The sequence below is a fragment of the Cnephaeus nilssonii genome, assembly GCF_951640355.1.
Source record: "Cnephaeus nilssonii genome assembly, chromosome: 17".
Taxonomy (NCBI): Eukaryota; Metazoa; Chordata; class Mammalia; order Chiroptera; family Vespertilionidae; genus Cnephaeus; species Cnephaeus nilssonii.
This window is the reverse complement of record NC_137088.1, coordinates 49,645,040-49,662,535: the sequence shown is the minus strand read 5'-3', so window position 1 is coordinate 49,662,535 and position 17,496 is coordinate 49,645,040. Positions and strand designations below refer to the sequence as shown.

At 41.7% G+C, this 17,496-nt stretch overlaps 1 protein-coding gene across 17 annotated transcripts in view; it reads left to right on the top strand.

Moving 5' to 3' along the window:
• The window catches only part of CADPS (calcium dependent secretion activator), a gene marked incomplete at both ends in the record, with an annotated part of 452,199 nt that overhangs the window by 101,377 nt on the left and 333,326 nt on the right, over positions 1-17,496 (top strand). For all 17 annotated transcript variants that reach the window (XM_079794579.1, XM_079794578.1, XM_079794572.1 and 14 more), the window contains one exon: positions 16,887-17,000. In XM_079794579.1, the coding sequence (XP_079650705.1) occupies positions 16,887-17,000 (114 nt within the window). The remainder of the gene's footprint in view (positions 1-16,886; positions 17,001-17,496) is intronic.

Below are 17,496 nucleotides of genomic sequence, written 5' to 3'. Positions count from 1 at the left end.
CATCTTGCATTAATGTGGTAAATCTATATATATAAAAGCCTGACATGCAAATTGCCCCCCTGGGCCGGAGTTCAACCAACTGGGAGCTCAACCGCTCACTATAATGTGCGCTGACCACCAGGGGGCGGCGTGGAATGAAGGAAGGCCCTGGGGAAGGGAGGCCCTGGCTAGCAGACGGCAGCCACTAGGGACCCTACCTGTGCATGAATTTCGTGCACTGGGCTTCTAGTTTGTTATAAATAGTGATCCAATATTGGTACATTCTTATTAACTGAAGTTCATCATTTGCATTAGGGTTTGCACTGTGGTTCTAATGTTTCCCAGTTTCAGGGCACCTTCTGACTTTGTCCCATTTCTTCTCTGACCTCTGGATCACGAATCGAGATCGTTGGAGCAGGGTAAGGCCTCCACATCCCTCACAATTCCCCAGTAGCCTGAAGAGTGACCACTGATCAATTCTATCCTCTCTTACTGTTCATGACGGACAGGATAGGTTCTTACCTAAATCAGTTTCAGTAATTCCATGTCACAGTTTGAGAGGTGATACATTAAAGTAGGGGTGGGGAATGTCGGCCCAAGAAATCATTTGGTCTGGCCCTACCAAGGCATTATGGGTAAATTAATTAAGTGTTTGACCAAATATAGCAGGCTAATTTTTTTGTGGTTGTTGTTAATCCTCACCGAGGATATATTTTTTCCCATTGATTTTTAGAGAGTGGGAGGAAAGGGGAGAGAGAGAGATAAAGAGAGAGAGAGAAACATCGATGAGAGAGAGACATGCATCAGTTAGTTTCCTGACCCTCTGGTCTGCAGGCCAACACTCTAACCACTGAGCAAACTTCCAGGGCTAGCAGGCTAATTTTTAAGTTGATAATTTTGTATGGCCCGCAAATGATGTTATAAATATTCAAATGGTTCTTGGCAGAAAAAAGATTCCCCACCCTAAAGGGTCTTCTATAACCTGTATGTAGACTGCATTCAGATGTTTAGGCTTTCCCTCTGAAAACGATTGCTAATGATAATTCACAATGAAAACTCATAAGACTCAGGATGGTGTTAGTAATTTCACAGGTTGCTGAGCTGGTCTTTTTCATCTGGGCTTCAGCAAATTGGGAAAATCATCTGTTTCCATTTCTAATGTCCCTACTGAGAGCTGCCTTTAATCCCCGCCTTTTTTTTTTTGAAGTCTATAGGGTCTAAATTATACATTGACAAAAGAAATTCTTACTGTGTCCCCAAATAGGCCCCACATGTTCTCTTCTTTCTCTGTTCACTTTGTGCCCCCACCCTGGAATGCCTTTCTCATCCCTTCTCCCACCACCTGCCCTCCTCCTGTCTCCCAGCTATTACTGTCTCTGCCAACTGAGATTCTCAACACCACTCAAGACCCTTCTCTGCTCAGATGTCACCGCTAGCATGAAATGTTCTCCTGATTCTACACTGAACTCGAGAGCTCATTACTGTTCCCTGACCCTGCATGCTCTCAAATCATGTCACTCCCTTGGCTAAAACATCTCAGTGGTTGCCCATCCTACTCTGAACTAAATCCCGACTCCTCTCTCTGGCACACAGGCCCTGCACCACACTCTGTTCCCTGCCTCTCCGACATCGCTGGACCATTCTCCATCTTCTGCAGCATCAACAGCTGGTCAAGTTTGTTGATTCACTAGGTCAATGGTTCTCAAAGTGTGGTCCACAAACCCTTGGAGTGGTTTTCCTAGTAATACTGAGACATTATTTTCTTTTTGCCCAACTGTGTTGACAGTTGCATTCATGGTGCAAAGGGAATGGTGAGGAAAACTGTGTGTCAGCACAAAGCCAGGCAGCCCTGGCAGACTGCACTGGCCATTGCCTTCCTCCAGCCATGCACTCATTGTAGTATCCTATCTAATGAAAGAGTAATATGCAAATTGACTGTCACTCCAAACACACAAGATGGCCACCCCCATGTGGTCAAAGATTGCTGCCCCCATGTGGACACAAGATGGCCGCCACAAGATGGCTGGCAGGGGAGGGCATTTGGGGGCAACCAGGCCTGCAGGGGAGGGCAGTTGGAAGGGACCTGCGGGAGAGGGCAGTTGGGGGTGAACAGGCTGGCAGGGGAGGGCAGTTGGGGGTGACCAGGTCTGCAGGGGAGGGCAGTTAGGGGCAATCGGGCCAGCAGTGGAGCAGTTAGGTGTCGATCAGGCTGACAGGGGAGTGGTTAGAGGGTGATCAGGCTGGCAGGCAGAAGTGGTTAAGGGCAATCAGGGAGGCAGGCAAGCAAGTGGTTGGGAGCCAGCAGTCCTGGATTGTGAGAGGGATGTCCGACTGCCTGTTTAGGCCCGATCCCAATCGGGCCTAAACAGGCAGTCGGACATCCCTTGAGGGGTCCCAGATTGGAGAGGGTACAGGCTGGGCTGAGGGACACCCCCCACCCCGTGCACAAATTTCATGCACCAGGCTCTAGTTTTATATAATGAAATGCTAAGTAAACATCAAGTACGTAACAAAGGGCAGTGGTTGTCTTCTGGACAGGAGCTTGTGTGACTGAGTTGTCAACTGAACTTTTTTTCTTAAAAGATCTTTTTAAAAATATATTTTAATTGGTTTTAGAGAGGAAGGGAGAGAGAGAGAGAGAGAGAGAGAGAGAGAGAGAGAGAGAGAGAGAAACATCAATTGATGAGAGAGAATCATTGATTGGCTGCCTCTTGCACGCCCCACACTGGGGATCAAACCCGCAACCTGGGCATGTGCCCTGACCAGGAATCAAACAGTGACCTAGTTCATAGATCGATGCTCAACCACTGAGCCACACCGGCCAGGCGTCAACTGAACTTTTTAATGGAACATCAGTTTTAGTTGAAAGAACTACTGACAGACAAACTAAGGTTAGTCAAACTTAGGTAGTTAGTAGATGTTTTCCAGAAAATAAATGGAGGAAGCCTGTTACTTTAAGATAAACCAACTTATAGTATTCTTTTGCGGATGATAAAATTTGAACTATAAAGCCCTGAAGACTTTTTGTGATACCAATGGTGATATTAAGTAATATGATTGTTTACATATTGTGGAATGAAATGTTTCAATATTTGGAATATTTGTATAACTCAATAAACTAATGTGTTTTTTTAAACCATGCATGGGTAAAAAATTCTTTCAAAGAACTGAGATATAGCAATGAGTTTTAATGTAATAGAGGACAAAAAGTTCATTGATGTGGTTTACAGTTTTACATTGCAACTAACATTTAAGAAAATGCCACTGGTTGAACTTTTATTTAGTATCAAAGAAAACTACCAACATGTTCCTGAAAGGGCATTAAATTTCTCCCTTTTCCAACAACAATCTGCGGGGGCCACATTTTCTTCACAATCTTCAACCAAAACAGCACATCACAGCAGACTGAATGCGGAAATGATAGGCAAAACTAGCCCTCCTCTCTTAATCTCTAAAAGAGACTTGCAATACTATAACAATGATGCCAGGCATTTCACTAATTTTTGCTTCAGCAAATACAGTGATTTTCATAGAAGTCTATTATTTAGGTTATTAGGCAATTAATTTAATGTTATTTTAATTAATTAGTAAATATTTCAAACTCTAAGTATACTATCAATATAGTACATATCAATGGACATGGCATAACTTGCAAAACAAAATAAATTTTAAGAGTGTAAAGAGACTTGAAACCAAAATGTTTGAGAACAAAGGCAATTAGAATAACTCTTAATGAGGCCTTCAAGTCTAAAAATCTATATCTGACCACCTGCCAGAAGAATCTAGGTGAACTACATACTTCATTCAGGGGTCGGACACTTGATCCGTCTCTTAAGCTGCTTTGCTGTGTATACCCGTGTGTAGGGCATTTTCTCCTAATCTTTTCCTCCTCTCATTCCATCTTCAATCAAACTATTAACCCAACTCATTTTTTTCTCTTGTACTGAATAATTGTTTACTAAGGGAATTCCAGCTTCATCAATGTTTAAATTTTGTTTCCAAGTTCACTGCCCTTTAGGACATAGAACCCTTTGTATGTTCTCACCTGCCCAAGTAGGTCTGTAGGCATAACATGGCTAGTTGGTCTTTCTATTTTCTAATGATTTAAAAATGTAGAGTTGATTTTCTAAAAGTAAAGCTTCTGTTACCCTATTTTTTTTCAATTAGCAAGAGCTTTTATAGCAGATTTTATTTTATTTTTTTTTTACTAAAGAAGCTCTTCCTAAAATGTGGTAGATATGTGAGGATGACCATACTTACTATTTTAATGATAGTACATAAAGCCTATGATTTCTCAGATATCATTGCTTAAAACAAGTTCCAGCTTTAAAAAAAATCATGTTATTTGAAATGTATTCAAGGCAAAATAGAAAGGAAATAGTAGTACATTGGGATATGGAAAGGGCATACTCATGATGATGTTACGTGAATTGTTGAATTGGGGGAAACCATGTTCCAAAGAGCAGACCAGGGTCACAGACCATCAACAGTTCCACCTTTAATACTTTGCCCCTCAACTTTCATTTCCAAATTAGTCAGTCATGCTTTTCCATAAAGAGGTCTTTCTAATTGATTTTTATTTGCTCAAGCCAAATGAATGAAACTCACTTAAAACACCTTTCTCAGAATAGGTTATGTAAATGGATGTAATGTAGAAGGTGAGAAGAATTTTATGTAATTAAGTAATATTTGGTTAGTGTGATACAATTTCTAAATTTCCCAGAAGCACGACCTCATTTAGGATAGAACACATTTTAATCTAATTGTAGGAAGAGGAGATTTTAATTATTAAAAATTTAATGGACCAATATCAATTTTTGATAACCTTCAAGGAAAAGAAACTGCATAAGCATTGCTATCAAACTTATGGCTTTTAAAAAACTTGTGGACGTCACATTTTTGCCAGCTTTCTATAGTGAAGAAGAGCTTAAAAAACTGTTTTTCCCAAGTAATGATTTTTTTTTAAAAAAGAAAAGGCATAGCTCATATTATTTGGTTGTAATACATAATGCTGACTTATACTTTAGAGAAGGACTTTATGTGTATAATTGTAACATCTCCTTATACCCCAAAACAACTTATATTACTGATTGCCTATGCTTAGCATGCTACCATTTAAATTCATTCCCTTGGGACAAACATCGCTTTCCCCTCTTCTACAATACAGTTGCTGCTGTGATAGGAGGCATATTACCAATAAAAACCTTAGTGAGTATGCTTTCTTTCTTGCCTAGAGAAAGCCACATGTATCCATTAGGCAAGAATTTGGCTGCAAGTAAGAGAAAACACTTAAACAAATGACTTGAACAAATAGTCATTCATATTTCCTCACATAATGAGAAGGCCAGAGATGGTGTTTACAGACATGTGTTCAGCGCCTCAAATATATAAGGACCAAGATCCCCATGATGCTCTTGGCCTTTCCTTTGTGGTCACACACTGGACACCAGAGATCTAGACAATGTAGTTGTATTCTCAGCAGAAGGAGGGGCAGCAGGAAGGAAAAGGGTTATACCACCGGACATGTTTGTTTTATGAGGATTTCAAAAGTTTCTCTAAAAGACCCTCAACAGCTTTCTGCCTCTGGCGCATGGCTACTCATAGATGCATAGGCGATGGGAAAGAAGTTGGCTTCTCAGCCTCTAAAATGGGGGGCCTAAGAAGAAGGGGGTAAAAAATACCACATAAGAGTAACTGCAAAAGACTAAATAAATGAGTAAAAGGAGCATTGAAAGAAGGTAAAATATTAATGAAAGTGAAAAGGAAAAATTAAGTCATAACAAAAATCTTCTTCTCGTTGTTTTTATTAGTTGAGTCCTAACTCTGTTCCATAGACTGTGCTATGTACCTTACATAAATCATCTCTTCTAGTCCTCATGGACATCCTGCAAGGTAGATACGAGTATATCCTAAGTACAGAGAAGAAAACCAGAGTTAACTACTTGCCCAAGGACTTGTATTAAAGACACACTTTGGCCTGAGATGGCTCTGCTTCCCCATCGTCTCTCCTGGGACCAGCACGGCAAATGTGCAGTTGTCTTCACTATGGGTTGGTCCCATTTCAAGCTGCTCCAGATGCTGTAGTTAATGGCAAACTGCCTGAAATTCAGTGAGACTTTCCGGGCCTTGCTTAATGGGTGGGTTGAACCAAGAACGCCTGAGTAGATCTAGCAAACGCTGCTGCAGCACTTCCTTCTGCAATGGTTACCTATCATTAGTTAATTTTCTGCTCCTGGAACTCATTAGTTCAACTCTGAATTCTGATCCAAGGCTCTGTGGTTTTTATACATATTGAATGCTTGTAAATGGACTTCTATTTCAGGAAGTTCTGTTTGTAAACAGTTCATAGAAGCCCGGTTGTCTTCTTAGAGTTGTGCTGTCAGCTACTCTGGGCTAATTATCTCTGAGTGTTCATGTAAGGTCACCTTCAGGGTTCAAGCTTGTCTAGGTCAGTTAACTTTAACCTGGAGATAAATTCTATTCCATAGTTTGGTTCTTAGACTGATTATTTATGGGAGCTCCTAGGAGAGATTTCCATTCACTCATACAGTCAGCAGAAGTATGGTAAGAAATCAAAGAGAGCATGTGATCTCTGACTATACTGTAAGAAAACTGAAGACTTAAGATGGTGCCTTGGTGATGTTATATCTCCAGAACCTAACACTGTGCCTGGTGTATATTAAACACAATAAATTTATGTATTCATTCAACAAATAATCGTTTATAGGCCATTATGTGCTAGACACTAGAAGCCTAGCAGTAACCTAGAAATACATAGTTCTTGAACATGTGAAATATATGCTCGTATAGGGAGATAAGTAATGAAAAGTAAGCACAATTTAAAAATAAAGAACAAAGGCCCAAATGTCCATCAATTGGAGGACAGATACAGTTTGGTATAGTCATACAATGGAATACTGCTCAGTATGAGGATGAACAACTATTGCTACCCCCAACTACATGGCAGAATCTCGTAATGCATGACTGCATAAAGATCAAGTTCAAAAATAGGCAAGACCAACTTATGATGCTAGAAGTCAGGCTACTGGGCACCTTTGGAGAGGGGCAATGACCTTGGAGACATGCAGGAGATTCAGGGATCCGGGTTATGTTCTTTATCTTGAAGAAGAGTTGGTTCCATGGGAAAATTCACTTTGTGAAAATTCCTCAAACTCTGTGCTTGTGGCATATGTTTTTCTAAATCATGTTATAATTCAGTTAACTAAATTGATCTTAGAGAAAAGTGCTGACTATGATGATGGCTATCAAGGCAATGCCTAGGGTCCAGGGCAACAATATAGGGATTAGCTTGGGGGACACTACTGTAGACGGGGTGGTCAGGGAAGATTTTCCTGGGAGATGCTGGGTAAGCTGAGCCCCAAGAATGAGAGGGTAGCAGCCATGGGGAGAGGCAGGCGAAGAGCATCCCAGGCAGGGGAATGGCAAGTGCAAGGGTGCTCAGGCAAGCAAGATTGGGGCACATTTGAAAATAGAAAAAAGCCAGTTTGGCTGAAGCAGAGTAAGTGGAGAGCAGAGTGGGACGAGACAAAGCCAGGAGCCAGGAGAGGCTACATCATGCGGGGCCACTTGGCCCTTATCACTTGACTCTTTTTGGTGCCAGGCAGTGTACTATGATCCTTAAGTACATCATCTCATTTCCTTTTCATCTTTACAGCAGCCCTGGTCTAATAACTCCCATTTTATACATGAAGAAGCAAGGCTTAGGGAAAGCAGCTTGTCAAGGCCATCCAGCTTGGAAGTGTGTGGTATCCCCAGAACTTGAACCCATATCCTTTGAACACAAGCCTGTGTTCTCCTGACCCTGCCTCTGAGCACTGGTGTTTAGATAGCTACTTCCTGGCATGATCCATGTACCTTTAAGGTTGTGAAAAAAAGCATTGATTAAAGTAGCAAACTCTACCTGGGAAGGTCTGGGAAGGAGCACATGGGCTAGATTTTGAAACTACAAATAGAATTTAACACAGGCATGCTTTTTTTGAGGGAACAGTATGTGCAAAGACTCAAAGATGAGAATTAATCATTACAACAACTAGTGTTTATTGAGATATCATGTTGTTCCAGGTTCTGCAATGAATATTTTACTTATCTGGGTTAATCCTCACAACAATCCTGTGAAGTCAGTACTGGCCCCATTTTACAGATGGAAAAACTGAGGTGTGGAGAGGTTAGTCGTTTGCCCAGTGAACCACGGCTAGTGAGGTGGCTAAATAAACTGCGCTTGTTTAATCAGTGGTAAGAAAAGTAGTGAACGTGGACGGGCAGGTATCCAACCTAGACATGGACAGAGATCTGCCTCTAGCGTCCATGGCCCCACCTCTCCCTCTGAGAGCTTGAGGTGTCCAGGGAAGTGGGGGATATTTTTGGGGGGTTCATGATAGGCATTCTTGAACCTGACTTAAATGATATTGCTGAAGGTCCCCTCTTTTTGAGAGTTTTATATTCTGCAATCTCTCCCTTCTGACTTTTTAAAACATACCTTTGTGCAGCTTTTACCTGCTTTTTCCTCTCCTCTAGACAACAAGTTCTCTGAGGACAATCCCTTATGGCTTTGATTCCGCTGGGCCTGGGCCTGGCCAGTAAGATCAGAGATTGAGTGTGTTTTGATAATCATTAAACCCCCAGGGCTCAGGCAGGTGGTAGGTGCTCTGTAAATATCTCTTGAAAAATGACACTATGCTTATCGAACAAAAGGTTAGAGTGAGAATGGATTTGGTCTGAGTGAACAATCAATCATCATCATTCAGAGGGTGTGCACCTAATTTTATTTCCATTGCTTAAGTATTTAGGAAAGCGAGGTTTATTGGTCTCCCTTCCCTCTCCTGCCCCATCACTCCATTCCATCTTACCCCCCAAATCACACAAAATTTATATTGACCCAGTCTTGGAAGGAATTCTGAGCAAGAAATTCTGTGAGGCTCCTTAGTTGGTATTACACAGTAAAGATTTATGATCTAAGCCAGTTAAAGCTGGCCTGCTTAAAAGAAATTCATGGTAGGGTGTCACTTTTATGAGCAAATCAACTTCTGCCCAATATTTCAGTTTAAATGGTTTCAAGTACATACAAAATAACTATGATTTTTCTGTCCAGCTCCACTATCCCTGGTGAGAACACAAAAGCTCAAGTAGCTTAGAAGTGAGTTCATTCTGACTAGCCACTAGCGTATGTGATATTGACCACTCGCAGTGTGGTTATTCTGCCCAGGATATACTGACAGTGACACATACATAGATTTCAGACATCACATAGAAACAGAATGTAAGATAACTCATTAATAATTTTGGATATACCAGGTTCAATAAAGTATATTAAAATTCATTTCACCTGTTTCTTTTTACTTTTTAAAATGTGACTATAAGAAAATGTAAATTTATACATGTGGTTAACAAATATGACTCTGATAAAAGCCTAACTCCTGGCTGGCTCAGTGGTTAAGCATTGACCTATGAACCAGGAAGTCACAGTTCAATACCTGGTCAGAGCTCATGCTTGGGTTGTGGGCTTGATCCCCAGTGTGGGTCATGCAAGAGGCAGCCGATCAATGATTCTCTCTCATCATCATCAATGTTTCTATCTCTCCCTCTTCCTTCCTCTCTGAAATCAAGGGGTTGGGCTTTATATATATATATATATATATATATATATATATATATATATATAAATATATATATACATATATATACATATATATACATATATATACATATATATATATAAATGTATATATATGTATATATATGTACACACACACACACATAAAAGAGTAAGATGCAAATTGACTGTAACTTCGGCGCCCACCAGCCAGCCAATCAGGAGTGAGTATGCAAATTAACCCAACAAAGATGATGGGTTAATTTGCATACTCAGGCGCCCAGCAGCTGGGGGCAGGGCGGGGCAGGATGTTTGCGTTTTCGCCATGGCGATGACACAGGTGTTCCGCACCGCCCCAGCTGCTCCGGGCCTCTGGGCAGTGTGGGAAGGCGGAAAGGCAGCTCCGGGCCGGAGCGAAGGTGGTAGCGGCAGCCAGGGGAAGGAAGGCCCATTCTTGCACGAATCTTCGTGCATCGGACCTCTAGTAGACAGTAATGTTGTGAAGGCCTGGTGGGGGGCGGACAGTGGAGGTTGAGTGGAGGGGCAAAGGAGAGGGAAAATGGGGGACATTGTAATCTTACCTAATAAAAGAGAAACATGCAAATTAACCATCATTCCACTACGCCCAGAGCCAATCAGAGTTAGTATGCAAATTAACCCAACAAATATGGATGTTAATTTGCATATGCAGGCGCGGAGTGGCCGGGAAGGGCGTGACGCCTGCTATGAGGGGAAGGGGGGCGGCGGAGGGAGCTACTGGAGCAGTGCTCCAGACAAAAGCGAGGACTTGCCGGCTCCCGGGCGGCCAAGGAGCGGGGACTTGCCAGCTCCCGGGTGGGCCCTGGAGTGGGGATGTGCTGGCTCCCAGGTGGCTGGGACTGAAGCCAAGGGAAGGAAGGCCTATTCTTGCCTATTCTTGCATGAATGTCATGCAATGGGCCTCTAGTGTGTGTGTGTGTGTGTGTTTGTATGTATATATATTTAAAATGCTTTCATCTTTAAAGTCATGTATATATATGACTTTAAAGATGAAAGCATTTTAAATTTATATAGAAACTCATAATTTTTAAAAAGACCTCATATTATGTCATTGAATAGCTATTAGAATGATCACCATTTTCCCAGTGAAAGTTTATCTGCTTTCTAAGTGAGAAGACTGAGGAGGTGATGACATTTACTTATTTAAGCCTGGCCTCTTCCAGAAAGACATTTAACTCTCTGGCTAATTGAGAGAACAGAAGTGAATTTTCCAAGATGACACAGAGGTGGGTAGAACGGGGACTGGAATTGTCCTCCTCCTCCTACTAGAACAGCAGTTCTCAGACAGTATCCCATTCTTGTTATGAAGAGCAACTTTATAAATAATGGTGGAAAGAGCCAAGTTTTTAGCTGACTTTTTTAGGTAAATTAGAGCTGATGAAAGGATATTGAAAATAATTTATCTTTTGTGCACTTCATTCACTTATTTATTTAACAAGCACTTCATTTAGTGCCTGTCGTGTGTAAAGCATAAGTTGGCCCTGGGGAACATTGCTGAACAAAACAGCAAGACAAGACAGATCATCTAACAAATTCAGCCATAACTGACAAGTATTATTGACATATATTTAAGTGAAAGGTGTACAATGTAATGATTTGATACATGTGTATTTTGTAAAATGATTATCACATTAAGGTTAATTAACATCTCCATCCCCTGACATAATTACGATTTAGTATTATTAGCTATAATCACCATGCTGTATATTAGATCCCTAGAGCTTGTTAATCTTTTACTGGGTGTTTATACCCTTTGACAATATCTCCCCACTTCCCCCACCCCGACCCCAGCTCCTGGCAAATACCACTCCCCTCTGCTTCTCTGAGTCCAGCTTTTGTGTGTGTGTGTGTGTGTGTGTGTGTGTGTGTGTGTGTGTGTGTTTTGTTAATCCTCACCCAAGGATATTTTTCCATTGATTTTAGGAAGAGTGGAAGAAAGAAGAAAAGACAGAGAGAAACAGTGATGTGAGAGAAACACATCAATTGGTTGCCTCCTGCATGAGCCCTGACCAGGGCCTGGGCTGGGGAGGAGCCTACAACCAAGGTACATGCCCTGGACCTGAATCGAACCAGGGACCCTTTGGTCCGCAGGCCGACGACACTCTATCCACTGAGCCAAACAGGCTAGGGCTGAGTCCAGCTTTTTCTAGATTCTACATGTAAATGATATCATCATGTATTTCCTGTTCTATGACTTTTTTAACTTAGCATAATGCCCTCAAGTTTCATCCAAGTTGTGGAAACAGCAGGATATCCTTCCTTCTCATGGCTGAATAACATTGACTTGTATATATAATCACATCTTCTTTATGTATTCATCTATTGACACTTAGGTTGTTTCCATATCTTGACTATTGTGAATAATGCTGCACTGCACATAGGGCTGCCAGAATCTCTTTTTAGAAAGGAGATCCATTTTCATCTACTTTTGATATAGACCCAGATGTGGCATTGCTGGGTCATGTGGTAGTTCTATTTTTAATTTTTGAGGAACCACCATGCTGTTTTCCATAGTGGCTGTAGCAATTTACATTCCCATCAGCAGTGCACAGGAGTTCCCTTTTCTCCACATGCAGGACAACACTTGTTATTTCTTGCCTTTTTGATAATAGCCATTCTAGCAGGTGTGAGGTGATATCCTCCTGTGGTCTCGATTTACATTTCCCAGACAGTGTCGAATACCTTGTCAAGTACCTGTTAGCCATTTGTATGTCTTCTTTAGAAAAATGTTTATTTAGATTCCTCCTCATTTTAAAATCAGATTGTTTTTATTATATAGTGTATGAGTTCCTTACATATTTTAGATATTAATTCCTTATCGGATAGTTTACAAATATTTTCTCTCATTCCATAAGTTGCCTTTTCATGTGGCTGGTAGTGTGTTTTCTTTTGCTTGTGCAGAAGCTTTTTTTTAAAGTTGAACAAGTAAAGGTTTTGCATTTATTTAAAATTTGTTTTTAATTGTAGTTGACATATAATATGATAAGTAATATTATATTAGTTTCACGTGTACAACATAGTGATTCAACATTTATATACCTTACAAAATGATCACTACAATAAGTTTAGTAACCATCTGTCATCATATATAGTTATTATGATATTATTGACTCTGTTTCCTATACTGTGCATTACATTCCTGTGACTTATTTTGTAACTGGAGTCTTATACTTCTTAATCCCCTTCCCTTTTTCCAGCTATCCCTCTAATCCCCTTCCCTCTGACAAACATTAGTTTGTTCTCTGTATCTGTGAGTTTTGTTTCGTTTGTTCGTTTTGTTTTTTATACTCCATCTATAAGTGAAATCATACAGTGTCTGTCTTTCTCGGTCTGACTTATTTCACTTAGCACAATACCTTCTAGGTCCATCAATGATGTTGCCTTTTAATTGGATTCCTTTTTCTTCAGTTTTTGTGTATTTTTATTTAGTTTTGGTTCTATAAACTGTGTAGATAAGGTTCATATACACCCATCTATATCTATAGCAGTCTACTTAAAGCTGATAGGCATGTAAGTTCAATTGCATTAGAAAAGCACTACATTTTTTCTCCCCCTCCACTCTTTATGTTTTTGATGTCATGTTTTATATTGTTTTGTTTTGTGTATCCCATGATTATTTATTGTAGTTATAGCTAATTTTGCTACTATTCTCTTTTAACCTTCATATTAGTTTCTTAAGTGGTTAATTCACTGTGCTTATTATATACTAGAGGCCCAGTGCATGAAATCGTGCAGGTGGGAGGGGGTGTCCCTCAGCCTGGCCTGCACCCTCTCACAATCTGGGACCCCTCGGGGGATGTCTGACTGCTGGTTTATGCCCGATCATCCCTGTGGGATGAGGCCTAAGCTGGCAGTTGGACATCCCCCTCACAATCTGGGACTGCTGGCTCCTAACCACTCGCCCGCCTGCCTGCCTGCCTGATCATCCCTAACCACTTGCCTGCCTGCCTGATCACCCCTAACCACTCTGCCTGCCTGCCTGATTGCCCCTAACTACTCACCTGCCTGCCTGATCACTTCTAACCACTCTGCCTGCCTTCCTGATCTCCCCTAACCACTCACCTGCCTGCCTGATCACCCCTAACCGCCTCTGCCTCAGCCCCCGCCACCACGGCTTTGTCTGGAAGGACATCCAGAATTTACATCCGGATGGTCATTCAGCTATCTGGTCTAATTAGCATATTATGCTTTTATCATTATAGATTTGCCTTTATCAGTGAGATTTTTCCCCCTTTTTTGTATTTTTTTTTTTATGTCTGGTTATGACCCTTTTTTTCTGGATAAAGAAGATCATTTAACATTTCTTATAAAGCCAGCTTAGTGATTGGGAACTCCTTTAGTTTTTACTTATCTAGGACACTCTCTCCTTCAATTCTGAATGATAACCTTGCTGGATAAAATATTCTAGGTTATAGATTCCTTTCTTTCAGCACTATCAACCACCACTCCCTTTTGGCCTGTAAAGTCACTTCTGATAAATCAGCTGATAGCCTTAAGGGGTTTCCCTTGTATGTGACTTCATGTTTCATTCTTGCTGCCTTTAAGATGGTCTCTTTATTCTTAACATTTGCCATTTTAATAACAATATGCCTTCGTGTGGGTCTCTTTGGGCTCATCTTCTTTGGAACTTTCTGTGCTTCCTGGACCAGGATATTTGTTCCCTTTCCCAGATTAGGAAAGTTTTCAAACATTTGTTCAACTATTCTTTCTGCCCCTTTTTCTCTCTCTTCTCTTCCTGGAATCCCTATAATGTGAAGTGTTAGGGCACATGACGTTATCCCAGAGATCTCTTACACTATCCTCATTTTTTAAAATTCTCTTTTTATTTTTCTGTTTTGATTGGGTGATCCCCACTATTCTGTCTTCAAGGTCACTAATCCATTCTTCCATATTTCCTGATCTGCTATTGATTCCTTTTAATATATTCTTCATTTTAGATATTGTTTTCTTTTGATTGGTTCTTTATTACATTTTTTATCTCTTGTATTCTTCTATGTACTCTCAAGTTTTTTGAACATAGTTATGACCATTTCTTTGAATTCTTTATTACTTATCTCCTTTACATTGGGTTTTTCTCTCAACTTCTCTCTTGTTTCTTCATTTGTGGCATATTCTTCTGTCTCCCCATTGTTTGAGTTTCTATGATGTGGCTAGAATAACTGTCCCTCCCAGTCCTGAAAAAGTGGTCTCTGTGTAGGCTCTGATTTGGACAGTTTGAGCAAGCTGGCTAGTTGGAATGGGTGCTTGAGGTGCCTGATATGACCTCTGGTCTGAAGGAGTGGGCTCCAGGTGGGGCAACCTGGAGTGTTTTGCTTCCTTGCCTTTCTAATCTGGGTGGGGCTGCCTGATGTAGAGGGGGCTGCTCGGTGTGCTCTTAGCATGCCCTGTTGCTTTAACTGTCTGTGATCAGGGCAGGGTCTGGGCAGGGCTACTTTTTAGCTCAATGTTCCACCAGCTTTGCCCTCTCTGGGTGGGACATGTCTGTTCTGTGTGCATGGCTGCACTTCACTAGTTCTGTTCCCTCTCTAGGGAGTACAGCTCCTCACATACTCAGTCATGCCCCTCATTCCACATGGGTCATCCCTGCCTGTGTGCCCTGTTGCTTTAATTGTCCGCAGTCAGAGCAGGGTCTGGGTGCACTACTGCATGCCCACTTCTCAGTGCCCTACTAGCTCTGCCCATTCTCCCCAAGGAAGCCTTGTGTGTGCACAGCAACATCCCACTTACTCCACAGAGGGCACCCCTGAGTGTGGCTGCCACAAAGTTTTGCTAGCTCCACACTTCCTTTGGGCAGGAAAGCTCCACATGGGCATGCAGCAGTGCCCACTGCCTCAGCACTTTCTCTGGAGGAGGAAGCCCTGCAGGTGTGCACCACAGCATTGTGTCAGCACCTCACTGTTTTCAGGTGGCGGAGCCCCTTGTGTGTGCATCCCAGTGTGTGCTATGGTGTCCTCCTATTTCTGCTTGTTCTGGTTCCAAGAGGGGTGCCTGGGGACATGCCACAGCGCTCAGCACATCAGCCAGAGAAGCTGGATGGACTCCCACCCACTATCCACATTCAGAAAAAATGTAAATAATGGCGCTCACCAGTTCCTCTTGTTCTGGGTTGTTCCCTCAGCTCCCGGAGAGCTCTCATGGTTTCCCGGCCTTCTCTATGCAGTCCCTCTCTCTTGCTTGTTGTGCAAAAGCTGTTTGATTGGCTCATAGTTGTCTCTCAGGAAGAATTGCTCAAAATATAGGCATAAGTTTAATATGGTCTTGGGAGGGGGTGAGCTCAGCACCCACCTAAACCACCATCTTGGACCCACCTTCCATGTTGTTTCTAGTTAGATGTAGTTCCACTTGTTTGTTTTCCCCTTTTTTTCCTTGTATTTTTCTGGTCAGAAAACCACTAACAAGACAATGTTAAGGAGCCTTTTTCCTGTTTTCTTCTAGTAGTTTTATAGGTTTGGGGGGATTCATTAATTATGTCTTTAATCTATTTTGCATTAATTTTTGTGAGTGGTTAAGATAGGGACCCAATTTTATTCTTCTGCATATTCAGTTTTTACAAAATCACTTATTGAAGAGACCATCTTTCACCCAGTGAGTATCCTGGCTCCCTTTTCAAATAGTAGTTGACCATATATGCGCGGGTTTACCTCTGGGCTCTCAGTGCGGTTCCGTTGGGTTATGTGTCTGTTTTAATGCCAGCACTAGACTTTTTGGCCACTATAGCTTTGTAAAGCAGGGCAGTTCAGACCACCCAAATGCGCCTGTGCAGTGGTTTGTGGAACAACCATCTCTAAAACAAACAAACAAACAAACAAACAGCCCGACTTGCAGCAGTTGCCAGTTTCCATGCTGTAATTACTCCCACCTTGGCTGATATCTAGCTTCCAATAACATGTCACTGAATGTGGAGTTGGGGAGAGACGTGGGATAGTAGCCCATATATATCGTCTCTATAATACAAACAATACATGTAAATAACCCCAAAAGTACAGATCATAGTAACATGTGATAAAATAATAAAAAAGCAATGAATGTTGAATGTGTATTAACTTTTGTTTTAATAAATTTATTTAGCTGTAATTTATATTAATTTTTAGAAAAGGCTGTGTTTAACAACTGCCTCACAAAATTCCTGCAAACTTAGCATTCAGCTCTCACTTGCCTGTGCAGGCCGGCTCCAGCCCACCAACGGGCCTGAGTGTAAAGTCCCATGATCCTTGGGTGGAACAGGTGCTCACTCTTCCTCTCCCTCTGTTTCTTCCAGATCAGCAAACAGCAGCTGCAGACCGTCAAGGACCGCTTTCAGGCTTTCCTCAACGGGGAAACCCAGATTGTGGCTGACGAGGCCTTCATGAACGCTGTCCAGAGTTACTATGAGGTAAGACACCATGAGGAAGGATGGCGGGACTGCTCAGGCCTGCAGCCCAGGCTCAGTGGGCACAGCAGCCTTGGCCTTCCGTAGAGCCACTCCTCCTGAGGCAAAGCGGTGGGTGACTGGTTACAATTTTAGGGAATAATTGTATTTTATTTGGGGGAAACTGTAAAAGAAGCAACTGTTTACCAACTGATTTTTATACCAGGCCCTGTGCTGAGTGCTTTACATGCAATTTCTTGCTTAATCCTTCTCGCAGTATTCAGAGTTAGGTCCTGATATTATTTCCATTTTACTGATGAAGAGACTGAGGTTCAGAGAGGCCATGTCCATTACTCAAGGCCACACTCTTTAAATGCCACAGCTATAACTTGAAGTGAGTCAGGAGCCTTTTCCCTCCACTTACATCCTTTCTGAAGGATGTTAACATCTCCCAAGGACAGTGCATTCACTATCTTACTCTCCTCGCCATTAAAATGGTGCTGTGAGTTCTTTTTGCAAG